This window comes from Cordyceps militaris, assembly GCF_000225605.1.
Source record: "Cordyceps militaris CM01 unplaced genomic scaffold CCM_S00004, whole genome shotgun sequence".
Classification (NCBI taxonomy): domain Eukaryota; kingdom Fungi; phylum Ascomycota; class Sordariomycetes; order Hypocreales; family Cordycipitaceae; genus Cordyceps; species Cordyceps militaris.
Window position 1 is genome coordinate 3,803,535 of NW_006271972.1, and position 13,675 is coordinate 3,817,209.

At 53.0% G+C, this 13,675-nt stretch overlaps 12 protein-coding genes across 12 annotated transcripts; 3 read left to right on the forward strand and 9 right to left on the reverse strand.

Annotated features, from left to right (window-relative positions):
• Positions 1–548: 548 nt before the first annotated feature.
• Positions 549–725, reverse strand: CCM_06239 (uncharacterized protein; the record flags this gene model as incomplete). Its single annotated transcript, XM_006671380.1, has 1 exon — positions 549–725. One exon carries the CDS (start codon positions 723–725, stop codon positions 549–551), a length of 177 nt encoding a protein of 58 aa, XP_006671443.1.
• A 66-nt stretch (positions 726–791) lies between these two features.
• Positions 792–1,769, reverse strand: CCM_06240 (uncharacterized protein; the record flags this gene model as incomplete). The annotated part of the gene is made up of 2 exons (XM_006671381.1): positions 792–1,288; positions 1,745–1,769. The coding sequence occupies 2 exons, from the start codon at positions 1,767–1,769 to the stop codon at positions 792–794; spliced, it is 522 nt and encodes a 173-aa protein (XP_006671444.1).
• Positions 1,770–2,354: 585 nt separating this feature from the next.
• Positions 2,355–2,570, reverse strand: CCM_06241 (uncharacterized protein; the record flags this gene model as incomplete). Its single annotated transcript, XM_006671382.1, has 2 exons — positions 2,355–2,503; positions 2,549–2,570. The coding sequence occupies 2 exons, from the start codon at positions 2,568–2,570 to the stop codon at positions 2,355–2,357; spliced, it is 171 nt and encodes a 56-aa protein (XP_006671445.1).
• Positions 2,571–3,316: 746 nt separating this feature from the next.
• Positions 3,317–3,771, reverse strand: CCM_06242 (uncharacterized protein; the record flags this gene model as incomplete). Its single annotated transcript, XM_006671383.1, has 3 exons — positions 3,317–3,595; positions 3,674–3,682; positions 3,724–3,771. The coding sequence occupies 3 exons, from the start codon at positions 3,769–3,771 to the stop codon at positions 3,317–3,319; spliced, it is 336 nt and encodes a 111-aa protein (XP_006671446.1).
• A 19-nt stretch (positions 3,772–3,790) lies between these two features.
• Positions 3,791–4,221, forward strand: CCM_06243 (uncharacterized protein; the record flags this gene model as incomplete). The annotated part of the gene is made up of 2 exons (XM_006671384.1): positions 3,791–3,981; positions 4,035–4,221. The coding sequence occupies 2 exons, from the start codon at positions 3,791–3,793 to the stop codon at positions 4,219–4,221; spliced, it is 378 nt and encodes a 125-aa protein (XP_006671447.1).
• Positions 4,222–4,259: 38 nt separating this feature from the next.
• On the reverse strand, positions 4,260–4,711 carry CCM_06244 (uncharacterized protein; the record flags this gene model as incomplete). Its single annotated transcript, XM_006671385.1, has 2 exons — positions 4,260–4,345; positions 4,534–4,711. 2 exons carry the CDS (start codon positions 4,709–4,711, stop codon positions 4,260–4,262), a joined length of 264 nt encoding a protein of 87 aa, XP_006671448.1.
• An 872-nt stretch (positions 4,712–5,583) lies between these two features.
• On the reverse strand, positions 5,584–6,781 carry CCM_06245 (uncharacterized protein; the record flags this gene model as incomplete). The annotated part of the gene is made up of 5 exons (XM_006671386.1): positions 5,584–5,660; positions 5,715–5,754; positions 6,140–6,223; positions 6,311–6,571; positions 6,665–6,781. 5 exons carry the CDS (start codon positions 6,779–6,781, stop codon positions 5,584–5,586), a joined length of 579 nt encoding a protein of 192 aa, XP_006671449.1.
• A 393-nt stretch (positions 6,782–7,174) lies between these two features.
• CCM_06246 (uncharacterized protein) lies at positions 7,175–7,550 on the reverse strand (the record flags this gene model as incomplete). Its single annotated transcript, XM_006671387.1, has 2 exons — positions 7,175–7,282; positions 7,404–7,550. The coding sequence occupies 2 exons, from the start codon at positions 7,548–7,550 to the stop codon at positions 7,175–7,177; spliced, it is 255 nt and encodes an 84-aa protein (XP_006671450.1).
• Positions 7,551–7,819: 269 nt separating this feature from the next.
• CCM_06247 (uncharacterized protein) lies at positions 7,820–8,218 on the reverse strand (the record flags this gene model as incomplete). Its single annotated transcript, XM_006671388.1, has 2 exons — positions 7,820–7,978; positions 8,114–8,218. 2 exons carry the CDS (start codon positions 8,216–8,218, stop codon positions 7,820–7,822), a joined length of 264 nt encoding a protein of 87 aa, XP_006671451.1.
• Positions 8,219–8,274: 56 nt separating this feature from the next.
• CCM_06248 (uncharacterized protein) lies at positions 8,275–9,051 on the forward strand (the record flags this gene model as incomplete). The annotated part of the gene is made up of 3 exons (XM_006671389.1): positions 8,275–8,290; positions 8,359–8,381; positions 8,452–9,051. The coding sequence occupies 3 exons, from the start codon at positions 8,275–8,277 to the stop codon at positions 9,049–9,051; spliced, it is 639 nt and encodes a 212-aa protein (XP_006671452.1).
• A 43-nt stretch (positions 9,052–9,094) lies between these two features.
• CCM_06249 (uncharacterized protein) lies at positions 9,095–10,180 on the reverse strand (the record flags this gene model as incomplete). Its single annotated transcript, XM_006671390.1, has 3 exons — positions 9,095–9,190; positions 9,299–9,483; positions 9,997–10,180. 3 exons carry the CDS (start codon positions 10,178–10,180, stop codon positions 9,095–9,097), a joined length of 465 nt encoding a protein of 154 aa, XP_006671453.1.
• Positions 10,181–11,805: 1,625 nt separating this feature from the next.
• Positions 11,806–13,507, forward strand: CCM_06250 (uncharacterized protein; the record flags this gene model as incomplete). Its single annotated transcript, XM_006671391.1, has 3 exons — positions 11,806–11,890; positions 11,952–12,964; positions 13,019–13,507. 3 exons carry the CDS (start codon positions 11,806–11,808, stop codon positions 13,505–13,507), a joined length of 1,587 nt encoding a protein of 528 aa, XP_006671454.1.
• Positions 13,508–13,675: the final 168 nt, after the last annotated feature.

The window sequence follows — 13,675 nt, forward strand, 5'->3', positions numbered from 1 at the left end:
TATGATAGCCGTGAATGTTGCCTACCCTATATTGCGAAGGAGCGCCCACTATCTGCGCCACGAAGGTCAACCTGGCTCATAACTTGTACGAGTCTCATCCAGATGAGCTTACGAGAGGGGTTTGCTGACGTAGCTCAAGAAAATTCATGACTACTGCGTGTCCTGAAGCTCCTCCGACGCAAGTGTTGCTCGTTTCACTAGATTTTGACCTCTAACTGGTCATGTTGAGCTGATCATGTTGAACTGATCATCGCTGCATATCAAATCCAAGCCTCTTTACTGGCAGGAAGACCAACCAACTTTTTACGCCACATGCGCACTCAGATCCAACGGCCGTAACGCATCAGACGAACACGCGTATGTACTTGTTCAATAACCGGACGTGCTCGACAGAGCATAAATATCTCAGTGGAGGAGGATCAGATATCATCATGGGTCGGGGGCATGTGCGCTTGAAACATGCTAGTGCTGTTGTGCCCAAGTATAAATAAGTAAGGTTTTTGGACCGAGCGGCGCGGGACGCCTTACCCGTGAGCTACGGCGCGATGCTACACATCATTCAAGACGGCGTCTCTTGGACGATAGGTCAGGAGAGGCGAATCGATGAGGTAGTGAAGAATGCTGCATAGATTCTTCCCCCATCTAACGTGGTCCCGGCTGCAGCCGTCGCCAGCGGTCACTAGTTGTGGCGCTCTAAGTCGTATAAATAGATCAGAAGCCCACATCCCGTAGAATTAAGAAATGAAATCGCGAAGCAAGACTATCGAAGACGCACGAGTAATCTCATACTTTCAGTGATAAGAATTTGTAATCGCTGCCATGCCAAGATGCATCTTCATTTTGTCCATTAATGCAGCTGCCTCGGATCCCCACTGACTCGTCTCTGCACCCCCCTCTCGCTCCATGTAAGCCACATTGACTCTGGAGCCAACCCCTGACGCTCGGTATCGTGCCAAGTGCGCGATGACAAACAGGGGGCGACAAGAACCTGGGCAAAAGGCTTGACTGAGGACGCGAGACAGCGACAGGACCATTGCTGGTGTCCACCAGCAGAGCGGAGGACGGGAGTGAGTCTCAAAGCTGGAATAGCTGCTAGCCAAGGCACACCAAGGAGAATTTTCGGCGGAAAAAAGGGAGAGCACAGGCCAGCCGAGCCTCCCGGACGCGCGGCATCGAACCCGCCGGGCTGGGACGACGGCGAGCTTGGCACCCGGCCGGCGTATGCCAACCAAGTTCTTTAGGGTATGGCTACGTTGGTCGTGGATGAAAACGCTGGCTCGCTCCTTATCTTTGTGTTAAAATGTTACAGCGTCTACCAAAGCGAAAGCGGTAGCCGCTGAAGCAGTATTCGTCGCTCGGGCGGCGCTGGTGACCAGGGCGGCGTTCCGTTGGTGCCCATATTATGCCGAGTCCATGTTGGCAATGGGCTTGGGTTGATATGTGAATGGACAATGAGCAAGGAGAGTAGGAAGAGGGGGGTAGGAGGCATTGATATACCAGAGGAAATCTTTCCTTTCACATGAAAGTGCAGTGTGATTAGACATCATGATACGAAGTAGTTTGCACGCTGTTGATGAGAAGGAAGAAATGAAGGCTACAGCTACACGCAGTCATGCATACATTGTCAATCAACATTGTACTGGAAAAAGCAACTGAATGTACTCGAGAGCCTCGGAAGAGAAGGGGGAGAAGAACCGCGCGGATAAAGAAGCTGTCGCTCGATGCGCGCGATTTTGGCCCTGACAGACACAACTGAAGTCGCCACCCATTATACATAGAAATAGCTATAGCAATGTACAATATGGAATCCTGATGCTTGTTCATCTAGTGCCGCCACGTAATTACTATAACCTGTTCTTTTCCGCGTGTTCAAAATGTGTACGTGACAACGCCGTGGCTGGCAAGGGGGTTTCCATCTGGAAACCCGAGACTCTGGGTTTCCATCTATTACTTTATGAACTGGGCCGACAGGGCATAGAAGCAAAAGCCACCCATTTAGAACTATCAGTTTGCTTGTCAGGTTCCCAGCCGCCCCCCGATGCCACATTTTATCAAGGGTATTTTGATGAGCGGTTCGCTGTGGCGTACGCGCCAGCAGGCAGCCCTGTCATAAATACTGGCCTTTGCCGCTCTAGCGTCTCCTGCCGGATCGTATTTTCGCAAAGGTCGAAATTGAAAAGAAGCGACACTCTCCCGCAACTGAAACATGTGTGTGATAAAAAAAGAAAAAAAAAACCGGGCGTGGCTGTAAGCACTGGTTTTACCTAGATGGGGAAAAATTTCCACGTTTTTTTTTCTTGAGTCGGAGCCGACCCCCATCCAGACCCCCGGCTCGGCAAATGAAAACGGCCGTTTTATGTATTCTCCTTGATTGTCCTTTTGATCTTTCGATTTGTTTCCTTTTTTATGCCCGCCACTCCGGGCTCGGTGAGTCGTCGGGCAGGTGACATGTCGACAACGCGGCCACTCCGCCAGATAACGCAGAGAGTCGTGGCAAGGGCGTCTGTTGAGAATACTGTTTCATCGACCCAACCATCTATATTCGTACACGTAGGCTTCACCGTCGGCATGGTTATAGGGGTGTACTTGACGTGCACGGCATTTGCATCGGCCACTGGCAAGGGAACCGACGCTGAGTCGTGAAAACACCTCGTTCTGCTTACAGATTGGAGCGGGATGACCTTGGAAATACACTGAAGAGTCCAAGATCAACACTTTTGTTGAAGTGCGCGCCCCGCATCGAGGTGCTGCGCTTGGACAGGATGTCTGCAAGAGCCAAGACAAACCGAGACAGGTGTCAGAAAGAGCCCGGCGGGATAGATCTGGCATTGGTGTTGACCTATGAAGCTCAAGAATGATGAATGGGTAAGTGAAACTGTAAATAGGTTACGGGATGGTCAATTATGATCATGTTCGAATCACACATAACATGTTTGGAAACATTCCTCCTCATTAAACATGAGTTGCAAGCAGAAACAGTCGGATCAGCACAGCTGTTTTCTACGCAGGTCTTTTTCCTAACTAGTCTACTTCCAAATGCTCACTTGTGCTGACAACCCGACTTGCGCCCTGTTCTCAAGTCTCTGCTCATCGTGCAACTCTATATATATGATGTCAAATTTTGGTTTACCGCAATGCAACCCAAAATCTGGGTAGTTTTGCAATTGGAAAAGCCGGAGCCTGTGCCCTTCAACTGGAATATAACAGTTTAAATTGGGAGCATCCAAGCCTAGTCTCACAGAATGGCGTTTAGCTCTCTCAAATCGAGCACCCATGACCTCATTCTTCATACGGATACAGGCATTAAAATACGTTGTCACCTGTATGGGGCAGTCATCATAATGTTAACGACCTGGTTGCGAGATTCTCTCAATCTGCTTGGAGTGCTCTTCTCCACCGCGCCGATTGAGAACTGCGAACAGACGCCATCACCGTAGGGCGTGACAGCCCCAACGCACAACTCCAGCGACTTGGGCCCCAGACTCGAAAGAGCGCGATCCCGATTGCGGGCCGTATTTGTAATTTCGTCTTCGCGTCTGTTTCTATTGAGTACTAATAAACCCTGCAACAACATTGCCCTTTGGTCCGTCTCTGCCTGACATCCTACGGGACTCCGCGGGTGACGGGACAACTCCACCAACCCGACTGTCCGTTTATACCGTTGAATACGCACCAGGGGGCCCTGTCTGGTGTAGTTCGGTATCCGTAATTTGTACTCCGTACAGACAGCACGCAAAACAAGGCTGCGTCTTGTAGGGTGCGGGTGCGCATGCATGCCCCAGCGATTCGGATGTGCATTGGATTGGCCGACACATTCTTCAACGCAGTGTCCTACTTGACCTCGAGACATGTTCTTATACGAGAAGCCTTTCCTCGCAACGGCTCCGAGGTTGCTCAACAGGCGGCATCGTCGCAGCTAAACCGACCAATGAAAACCAAACCTCGCTCTTCTAGAACCGAGGCAGAGCCATGTCGAGACACGTAACACACAGTATTGGTACAACTCAACAGTACGCCCACTGACACGTTCTCAGAGACAGCCTCGGTTTTACTTCGTACATCGATCAGCAATGTCAGGAAACTGTGCTTCATGGATCTGAATGCATGTCGACGAACAAGACGACTAGTGCGGCGGCGCACAGTCCAGACCCGGCTCTCTGGAGCGCGCCGAGGAAAAGGTCACTCGCAGCACCCAATGGCGATACCTTCGCGGCGCCATGAGGGGAGAATACTCAAAAGGTCTCAAGTCGTGCCTCTGTTCATGGCGTGCACATGGCGTTTGTGCCCTGTCTAGCACGGCCGCCATCGACTCCATAGCACGGACCTGTATCGAAATTGGGAAAGTCTGTAGCAGGAGGAGGGGCGTGTGGCCCATCGCCCCCATTATTAGGATGCAAGGCCCGTGGCGTTGGTTCGCGCCGCGCAACGTCCCACCAAAAAGTTGTTGAAAAGAAGGGTTTGAACGGACCATATCCATATCGTAAGGGTATCTATCTGTTTGATCCTGGGGAGCTATTGCGCGGGGAAATTAACCCATCCCATGTGTTTGCGATCCGGCGCTGGTAGATATTGAGACCTGGACTTCTATTCCGTGGCGCGCTGCATCGCGTGGTAATTGCACAAGGTGGACTCTTTCTGTAGGCTCGGAATGCACGTGGGATGGTAGCGCAAGCCCTGGAACCGCAAAGGAACTGTTCTGCGACACTTGCATGCTGCAGGCTGCAGCCGCGCTATTCCCAAATGATGCATTTCACAGCCGTCATAGGCAGTTGAAGCTTGGAGCTTTCGCTTCAATAGCTATATGAATGCACACCAAGCTTACACCAAGTGCGTCGGTCATGAATCCCCGAGAATGAACGCTCTCGAGTAGAAGACAACGGCTGCCGGCTGTGGATGTCGTGCAAAGCCTCCCCTATTAGTATCAAAGGCAGCCCTGACGAGGATGCGTCGAAGCCCCCTTCTAGAACAGACGCTAGCTGCCAGAGAGCTCATGATTGAGCCGGGCACGGAGAGCGTGTGGTTCGCACGCAAACTCCGACTGCAAGCCATCGATTTGTCGGGGTAAACGGGTCCAAGAGGAGGTCATGGCCAGACCATTACTGGTTCCGCCACGAGCCATCCTTGGCCATGATCGATATTGGCCGAGGAAAACTGGCCAGGGCCGAGGACAGCATGGAGAAAAGATTTTGACACATGAGGCAGTCTCTGGACTGACCTTGGCTTGCATCAACTAGCCGCATGGTGGCTGTCGGCGTGGCGCTGTGGGGTTGAATGCGGCAGCTGTCTACTAGCCATGAAGCAATTCGATTGACTTTGGAGCGATGGGAATGCATCGCTGCGGCGGGAGCGGGAACATCAAGTCGCGTGACAAGCAGAAACGGTGCGTGAGAATCCATTATATCTATAAATCGTGATAAGATTGCTGGGATGTGACGTACTGCTCGTGTAGGCGATCGTTTAACAGCGACCCGAGTTGGCTGTCAACTCATGTCGTAGCCTCGGCTTATAAGGGTAGATTCTTGCCATGCCGAGCCCGAACAAATCCCCGCGTCGTCGGCGGCACAACGAGTTGGATGATCAATTTCACATGTTGTGCGTATTCGTAACGAAGGCATTGTGGCCGCTGCTGGCCAACACGGACAGCTGATGGCAGCCCAATGCTAAGCAGGGCAAGGTGCGTTTTCGTTCACATTGGAGAAGGAGTTGATGCTCACACTTGATAAATCGTGTGGTGTGGCTCAGATTCTCCGAGGGCTGACCAGAGACGAAACCTCGGGTGCGCCGAAGAGTAAGTTTCGCAAACATCGGAACGAGAGGCAGAAGAGGACTAGAATGGTGACGTAGGATTGTCTCAGTATTTGTGTTGGTGTTAGTAGGAATCTTAGGACTTTATTGTCGTGAGAAATATCTCCCTATGGATGGATAGATGCGACGTCGAAACGATGCGATTGGAGGTGGCGTACTGGCCAGTAAACTGCCGACCGTGGGGTTTGCTAGTTAGCAGGATTCGGGATGACTTGGATTCTAGCATTGTGTTAGCGTAAGGAACGGGCAACCTTCAGTTGAAGCCGAGACTGACATCTTGTAATAAGGCGATGCGCTACCACGCAATGCACCCCATGGACGGGGGCCATCTAACCGACCACGGCCAGTAGTCGACGTCTGCGTGATCAGCCACTTGCACTAGCGGCAGCTCTGGCGGCAAGTTTTGCGTATCAAGATGCTTCCCTCAAGGTCAGATGATGAGAATGATGGTGATCAGAATTTCCTGCCGTATTGGCAGAAGCCAGTCTCGATGGGCTCAACAAACAGACGTGCCCCCTCCCCTTCCCAGCCAAGGTGACGGCTGCGACGTCGACTGTACAATCGGATGATATGCCGAGGCAAGAGGGTGTGCGGTTAATAGAGCGCCCGGAGCTTCCAAGCATTGCCGTCTTGTCACGATGTGACTGCGCTTCGACTCGTCACCCGTCGCGATGTGCACGGGAATCTCGTTGGCTCGGTGCAAGCAGGGGCGGCGCTTTGTTTGCAGGGGCTTGTATGGTTTGCATGCGCAGCGGACGGCCGGCCACTCACACGGCCAGGACGCCGTTTGTCCGAGGCCGCTAGATCACCCCCGGCGGCAAAAAAAAAACAAAACACGAAATTAATAAAGTAGAAATACAGTGCCTTCAGGACGCGATGCCATTTCAATAACGGTGACGAGTAGAATACGAGCAAAGAGAAACGAATGGGCTGGTATGGCTCGGCGCTGCGTCGTGACAACTGCCGGCAGCGCCATGGTGCTTCAGCGCTGTCCGAGCGAGTCAGGATGACAAGGGGATGCCAGATCCTGCCGCTGCACCCCATCAAATAGCCTGCCATTCAACTGAGATGATTTATTGCCGGACGCCTATCCGATGCAGACCGGCCAGGAAAAAAAACCACCAGTCTGGAGATGGGTTGGCTGGAAGCGCCTCCAACGCAAATGTCTCAGCGCACAACCCGCCCACACATCAATCCTAGTGCACAGACCGCCGAATGCCACGCGATGCGGGCTGGCTTCGCAAGGGGTTTCCTGGGGTAACAGTGAGATGGCCCTGACCCATCTGATTCATCAGCGTTTGTTCTCAGCGCAAGACTGGCAGGGCTGGCGAGTTCTCGAGGTGCCGAAAGGGTCAGAGCAAGAACGAAGTTATATGATGGTTATAGAAGGGAACAGGGCTTGATAGCTTGCCCTGGGGAGGTCAGCTGAAACTGGTGTGTAGGCGGTGCTTGCACCAGCCAAGAGAACGCCAATCCTCTGTTCGCAGTTGCGGTAATGTTAGTGACTCGTACTGTTGCCCGTAAGACACTTTGCTAGTCAGTAGTTGCATGTAGAACTGGTACATGTTTGACGCCGAGCGTTTTACGCGATTCGATACCCGTGAGGAGAGAGACAACTCGAGGCCCAGGCGTATCCATTTACGGGCCATCGCGGTCCATCTTTCGAGTTTCCAACCTCTGTATCCGCGGCTCTGGAGAATGTTTCCATCATGATGCGTTTCGGCCGGCTCGACCGACGGGCGCATTGAGCCATCGAACACTACATGTATGCAGATCACAACACTTGGACAATATTCATGCCAATATTCAAGCTCCCAACAGAAACACCAATCGACAGCGTTCAGTATGTAATAAGTAACGTAGTGTCAGGCCACACGCACAGGGTCGCTGCCGACCCGTGTGGGTTCCCCTGTGCGATCCCGTCGCCGGGGGGGCACATACATATTCAAGCGAGATAGGGCCCTGGCCCGAGCAGGGCAGCCTGCCTCATACTACCACGGTATTATGATTATAATCATGCACTGACGATGTCGTCGTCGCGGGGCCGTCCACCAGTGCGTCTTTTTATGCGTCCCATGTTGGTCGCGTGAACGACTGCGGGAAGTGCCGTCGCCGCCGACGCTTTTTCCAACCCCTCGCGTCTCGTCATCGAGGATCTGTCATGCAGAATCTTCTACAACGTTTTCTTTTTTCGCAACGAGTGGCCGCTTGCAGACCCTTTGCGTTGGTAAGAAAAAAAAAAGACTAGGTGTGCGGGGTATATCATTCATGCTATTACCAGCTGTACTGTGTAAGTGGGCGGCCATACAGAAAAGGCAGACGCGGCTTTTGCACCAGGGAATGCACCACCAAGAGAAATCGGAGCGGACAAAGGCAAGCCAGGCGCGATTATACCACGGTCACTACGGCACATTGTTGAGCAGAATGCTGCGCTGGGGGAAGTTCATCTTGCCTCACGACAGTTTCGCCATGGAGTTGTTAGCGGGTTGCCTCTTCGCACCGCCAGGATATAATTGACAGGTTATATCAAGGTCCACCTTTTTTTTCCTTCAGATTCTGTCAAGGGCTTCTACAACGTAAGTACCTATGTCTGAACTGTGCAGCAGACGGCTCCATCTCGTCCCATAACTCTGGAACGGGACCAAGCTTCGCGACCCGCCCTGGCGACGAACGGATTGGGATAGACGTGCAGACGGCAAGGATCGAGTTCAGCTGGCGGATGGATCTTTTTTTTCTTCGCTTGATACAATGCAGCGGAAAGGAGGCTCAACTGGGAAGGTCGGAATAAAGGTCGCATTTACAATGGGAGGCGAAGAGGGAACAATTTCTCTCTGCTTTTCATATGCTGGTGCTTTATTTTGCCACGGGGGCGGGTTTGGGGAGCGAAGAAGAAAAGATGTAAGCCAGTCAGATTTCGGAGCCGGTTACTGGCTTCTTTCCGGGCGTTTGGGCGTTCTTGGCCTGTCTCTCAGTCGTCTACATCTGGCCTATACCGAGCGAGCAGCGTTTTTCTACTTGTGCCGACGCCACTCCCGCTGTTCTGGTCTGCTTCTCGTCCCTCCGTACGAGATGACAAATGCTGAACCACCCGAGGGGCTTCTTCTCTCTCTTTCCACGTTTTCAGCATTGACCGATCCTGCAGTACTACCACGGGCGGCAAATGGGGATTTCGAGGCGAGAGGGCAACAAGCGAGCCCTGGTGATGGTGGCGTGGCGGCGTGGCGATTGTCCGTTGCTCGTCCGTGATTGGACGAGTCATGAATCGGCCATGCAGCGAGGTCGAATCATTCTATTCGCCAGTATATCTTTGCCTGATTGGTCTAAAATCTCGTAGTTGAACCTGCAGTGCATCAAACTTGTCGTATTTGACATGGCCCGGAGCAAGCTGCAAGGCACTTGTTTCTTACTGCTCAGTATATGAGAATGCATATGCAGCTACACGCAATGTGGAAGCATTACGCATGCGCATAGTAGCTGGCATGTACGGACGTACAAAACAAGGCTCTTGGCCCTTTCGGCGCGGCGTCTTTAATTCGTGCAGAGAGGCCAGCCCCAGCTGACGACTCCATTCCGTGGTCCGCTCCGTCAGAGGCCCTGGGTTTCTTTTCTGGTACGGCGCGCATGAGAGCCCAGCCGGAGGGGGCTGTCGTTGGTCATTCTTGGCTCTGTTTTCGTCAGCTACGGTGGAGGAGCAAAAAATCGTTTATTGCTGGTATATCCGTATATCAGAATGTGGCGAAAGCGCTGGTGCATCAACCGCTTGGACAGGAAGCGGGATTGGTTCGCGGGCAAAGACGGCTTTGCGGACCAGACAATACTTGATCTATACTTGGTACACCTTCGTCTTGTTTCTCTCTGCGCTCGTACGGACGACCGAGATGTGGAACAAGTACAGATTAGTATGGCTCTGGTCGGTGGATAGATGCCAGCCTTGTGAGCAAGTCGGCACGTTGCGTGGTGCGCTAGGCAGTTTATTAGGAGACGGGCTTCAAGCCTTCAACTGAGAATTCCAAGACGCTACTGAGGTTGGGGGCTCATTTGGATGCTATTCGTCTTGTACATACCAGTATCCGTAGGCACTAATACATAGATGCAACGGGTCTAGTCTGCGAGCCGTTGTTTAGCGCAGCACGGCAAGGAAAATAGGTGGTAAAGAAGGGCTTTCAGGCTTCAATATTTGACGCCACCGACCAGTCTGAGAAAGACGAGGCGTTATTCCACCCCCCCGTCTGCAGCCGGCGCCGCCACCACGCGTTGCGCCGCTTGCACTATGTATGCTGCGAGGAGGCGGGCCTTGCCATCTCCATCGGCCCTGGAACTGGAACAAGTTCGTTTTTCTCTGGCTGCTGTGCGACGGTGTACACAGAGAGGGCATCGCGTGTTTTCTTCTTCTTCTCCTTTTTTTTCTTCTTTTTTTTTTCGGTTTAGTTAGTTCTGTGTCTCTCTATTGGACGAGGCCAGAATTCGTCGTCGATCGATGCTGTCTCTGATTGGCCGTATAGCCAAGCATCGCTGTGTAGGACATTGTCTCTGCTCGCTCATTGGTATACTCTGTACGGAGACGGTGGCGAGCAGGGCTGCAGAAAATGACGAGTGGCATTGTCGAGTCTTGCTTCGCTTGTGGTGTCTCTGAGCGCCCCCCTATCCGTATCTACCCCAGCTTCGCAGGGGAGACCTGTCGATTTCAGCCACCGCAGCGGTCGGTCGTATTGTCTGTCATGCGTGTACGGGTAACGGCATGGCTTGTCTGGATTGTGTGACGTTTTTCTTCTTTTTGTCTCCTGTTGGAAAGGCAAGGGAGGGATATACTTCATGCTGCAGACGGTTGCTGTAGTGTGTGGTGGACGCCTGTATTTTTAGCACTAGAGTATTTCTTTTCATCATGCTGTTCGCAGGATGGTGGCTGGTGGGGATGGGGTCTAGTGGAAGCGTCACTGAAGGGAGGATTTAGGTACTGAATGTCCAGCCCTCAGTGTGCTGTAAGTGCACCGAAGAGCACATTGCCACGCCTCAGCCCCCTGTACTTTCCTGTCTCTTCACTGTCAGGTGGGCCCTCGGTGCCTGCAGGGGAAGAGGGGAGAGGGGTGGCCCTGCCTTTTAGCGTACTCGCCCTCTGAACACACGCCTCCTCTTCCCCTGGCCAAGCTCCTTCAGCGGACACTCCCATCATCCATCATCCACCAGCCACTCCACCAGGATCCATGTCCCCCGTCCGTCCAACAACTGCAAGCTATAGCCTATAGCCTATCCCACTTCATCAATCCATCCTGCACTTCACAGACTCGTCTTCTTCTCGTCTGCCAATCCATCCCCTCCCCCCTCCTCAACACATCCCACTTGGCGCGTTTCCTTTTTTGCTTGGGCGTGCAAAATGCAGCCCTTGTCACTTTACTCGCTTCCTACCCACACTCCACGCCCATCATCAACCCAAACCCAGCCGCACTCACATCTTGTATAAGTCGTCTGCCCTCCCCGCATGTACCCACCACTCTATCCTCGACCATCTCTCTCTCTTCCTCTCTTTGCCTCTTCTTGCTTCGGGCAAGTCTTGTCTGAATGAAGTTGCACTGCTGCCGTATCTGTTTGATTCCATCATTCAATACTGGCATTGTCTCTTCAACTTACACGACAAACAACCTACACGTATTCAACATGGAACTGCTCTTCCTCTGACCTAAAAGTTTACTCTGCTTCTCTCGCCACGTACCTCGCCGACGGTGCTTGTTTTCTTTGCTATCGACTTTACTCAACCCTGCATTCCCGTCCCATCTTGGCCGACTTCTCGTACACGATCGTCGAAACGAGTCTCTGCACTTGCTCCTACCACCCTGTCTCGTCACATACACCACGTCTCGATAGACTTTCCGCCCGGCCATCTATCAAGAATACACCCACGTCTTTTTCCATTTATTCCGCCATAATCTTTGTCGCAACACCCAAACAACTACCTATCCTTCGTCTACCGATTCCACCGCCTGCACAACCAGCCGTCCACCCAACATGTCTCTCAGCAAAGCAGTCAACATGGCCAATCTCTGCCCGCCGCCGTTCTTCGACGCAAGGCTCTATCCCAACAGTAAAGGATGTAAGAGCTTCTTGGCCGGCATCTTGATACTTCACCTTGCCTCCCACTAACATGTCTTCAGTCGTCGACGGCCGCCTCTGCCAGAAAATCGCCGACAGCATCGAATGCTGCTTGCCCTGCCCGCTGACTGACTGGGTCTATCCCGACAGCTTCAACACCATCGGCAGTGTCGCCAACTGGGTTGCCACTGCCAGCGCGATATGCTGCCTGTATCTCCTCCTGTCGTGGGCCTTCCTGCCTGTCGACAAGACCAACCGTCACTATCTCAGCATCTGCCTCACCGCCGGCGTCTTTCTCATGAACATGGGCTTCGTCGTGCCCCTCGCCGCACGCCCTGAGCAGTGCTACGACAAGATCACCCCCCACGGCATGCAGACGAGCACCGTTTGCGGCGCGTCCGGCGGCCTCCTCATTCTCGGAGGTTGGTCTGGCGTCATGTGGGCGTTTTTGCGCTCCCTGTCGCTGCATCTTCAGATTTGCTGGCAGGTCACCGTCGGCCGCGACTTCATGTACTTTGCACATGCCGCAGGATGGGGCATTCCCATCATTGGCATCATTCTGGCCTTGGTCTTCAGCGGCGTGTCTTTCCGCTTCGGAACCATCTGCCACATTAACCACGACAACAGCTTGGCCGACCTTTGGATTCCCCTGCTCATTTTCGCCGGCACTACCGTCATTACGACTTTTGCTACGTTTGGATACTGCGTCAAGGTGTACTTGGCGTCTCTGGCGGACAGCTCCGCTTCGACTGAGGGATCTGGCCTGCCGTCCTACTCGAATAGCATCCGCACCATGACCCCAAGACAGGCCTACCGCCGCATCAAGCGCGTTATTGCCCTTCAATGGCGCGGTATTGCCATTGTTCTCATCATTGTTGCCGACGTCATCTTCTTTTCCGTTATCTTCGTCTTTCAGGATAACGTTGTCGAATCCGTCACAAGGGACCCCAAGATCGCAGAGAGTTGGGTGCTTTGCTTGATCGGCTCCGGGGGCGACAAGAATAAATGCTTGAAGGAGGCGAGCAAGTTTGTTGTCAACCAAGCCACCGTGACTGCCGTGCTATTACTACTCGGCGTGAGTACACCATGAAAATGTCCATCCTACTATCAAGTACTAACATGATGATAGCTCAACGGCGTTTGGCTCGTCTTCCTACTAGGCCGGCGATCCATGCTCACCGGCTGGGTCAACCTCTTCAAGAATCTCATCGGCCGCGGCGATGTTAAGAAAAAGGAGTTCGTGTCTGTCGACGCCAGACTCGACGCGAAATCTGGTACACGTTCGTATGAGATGCTCTCGCGAGAAAACAGCACCGTGGTAACACCGGCGTCGGCAGTACAATACCCGTCCACAGAACGCAAGACGTCGGCGTACTATGAGCAAAACGCCGCTCGATACCACGCGCCTTCGCGGTCGTTCTCAGCACCCCGATCGCCTATCCCGCGATCATGGGACACGCAGCAGACCTTTGCGGGCAACACTCCTCCCGCGCCTAGCTCGCCGCTGCCGCCACCACCGCCGTCTCGGTCCCCGCGATCGCCGCAACCTGGCTTCGAACTCGGACAAGAACCCGATAAATACGGGAGCATGAACCCGCTCGGCATGAACCGACTTTAACCCAACACATGATTCAAATGCAAAAAGAAAGCGAAAGGAGTTTTGTTTCATTGTGACTTCATTCCTTGAAAGCGCCGGCCAAACTGCCGCCGCAAGATCACGAGGGCTTATACCCAGTCAGTTTTCAATCGCAAAATGTGTCTCTGAAACTGAGAAAAAAAAGCAAGC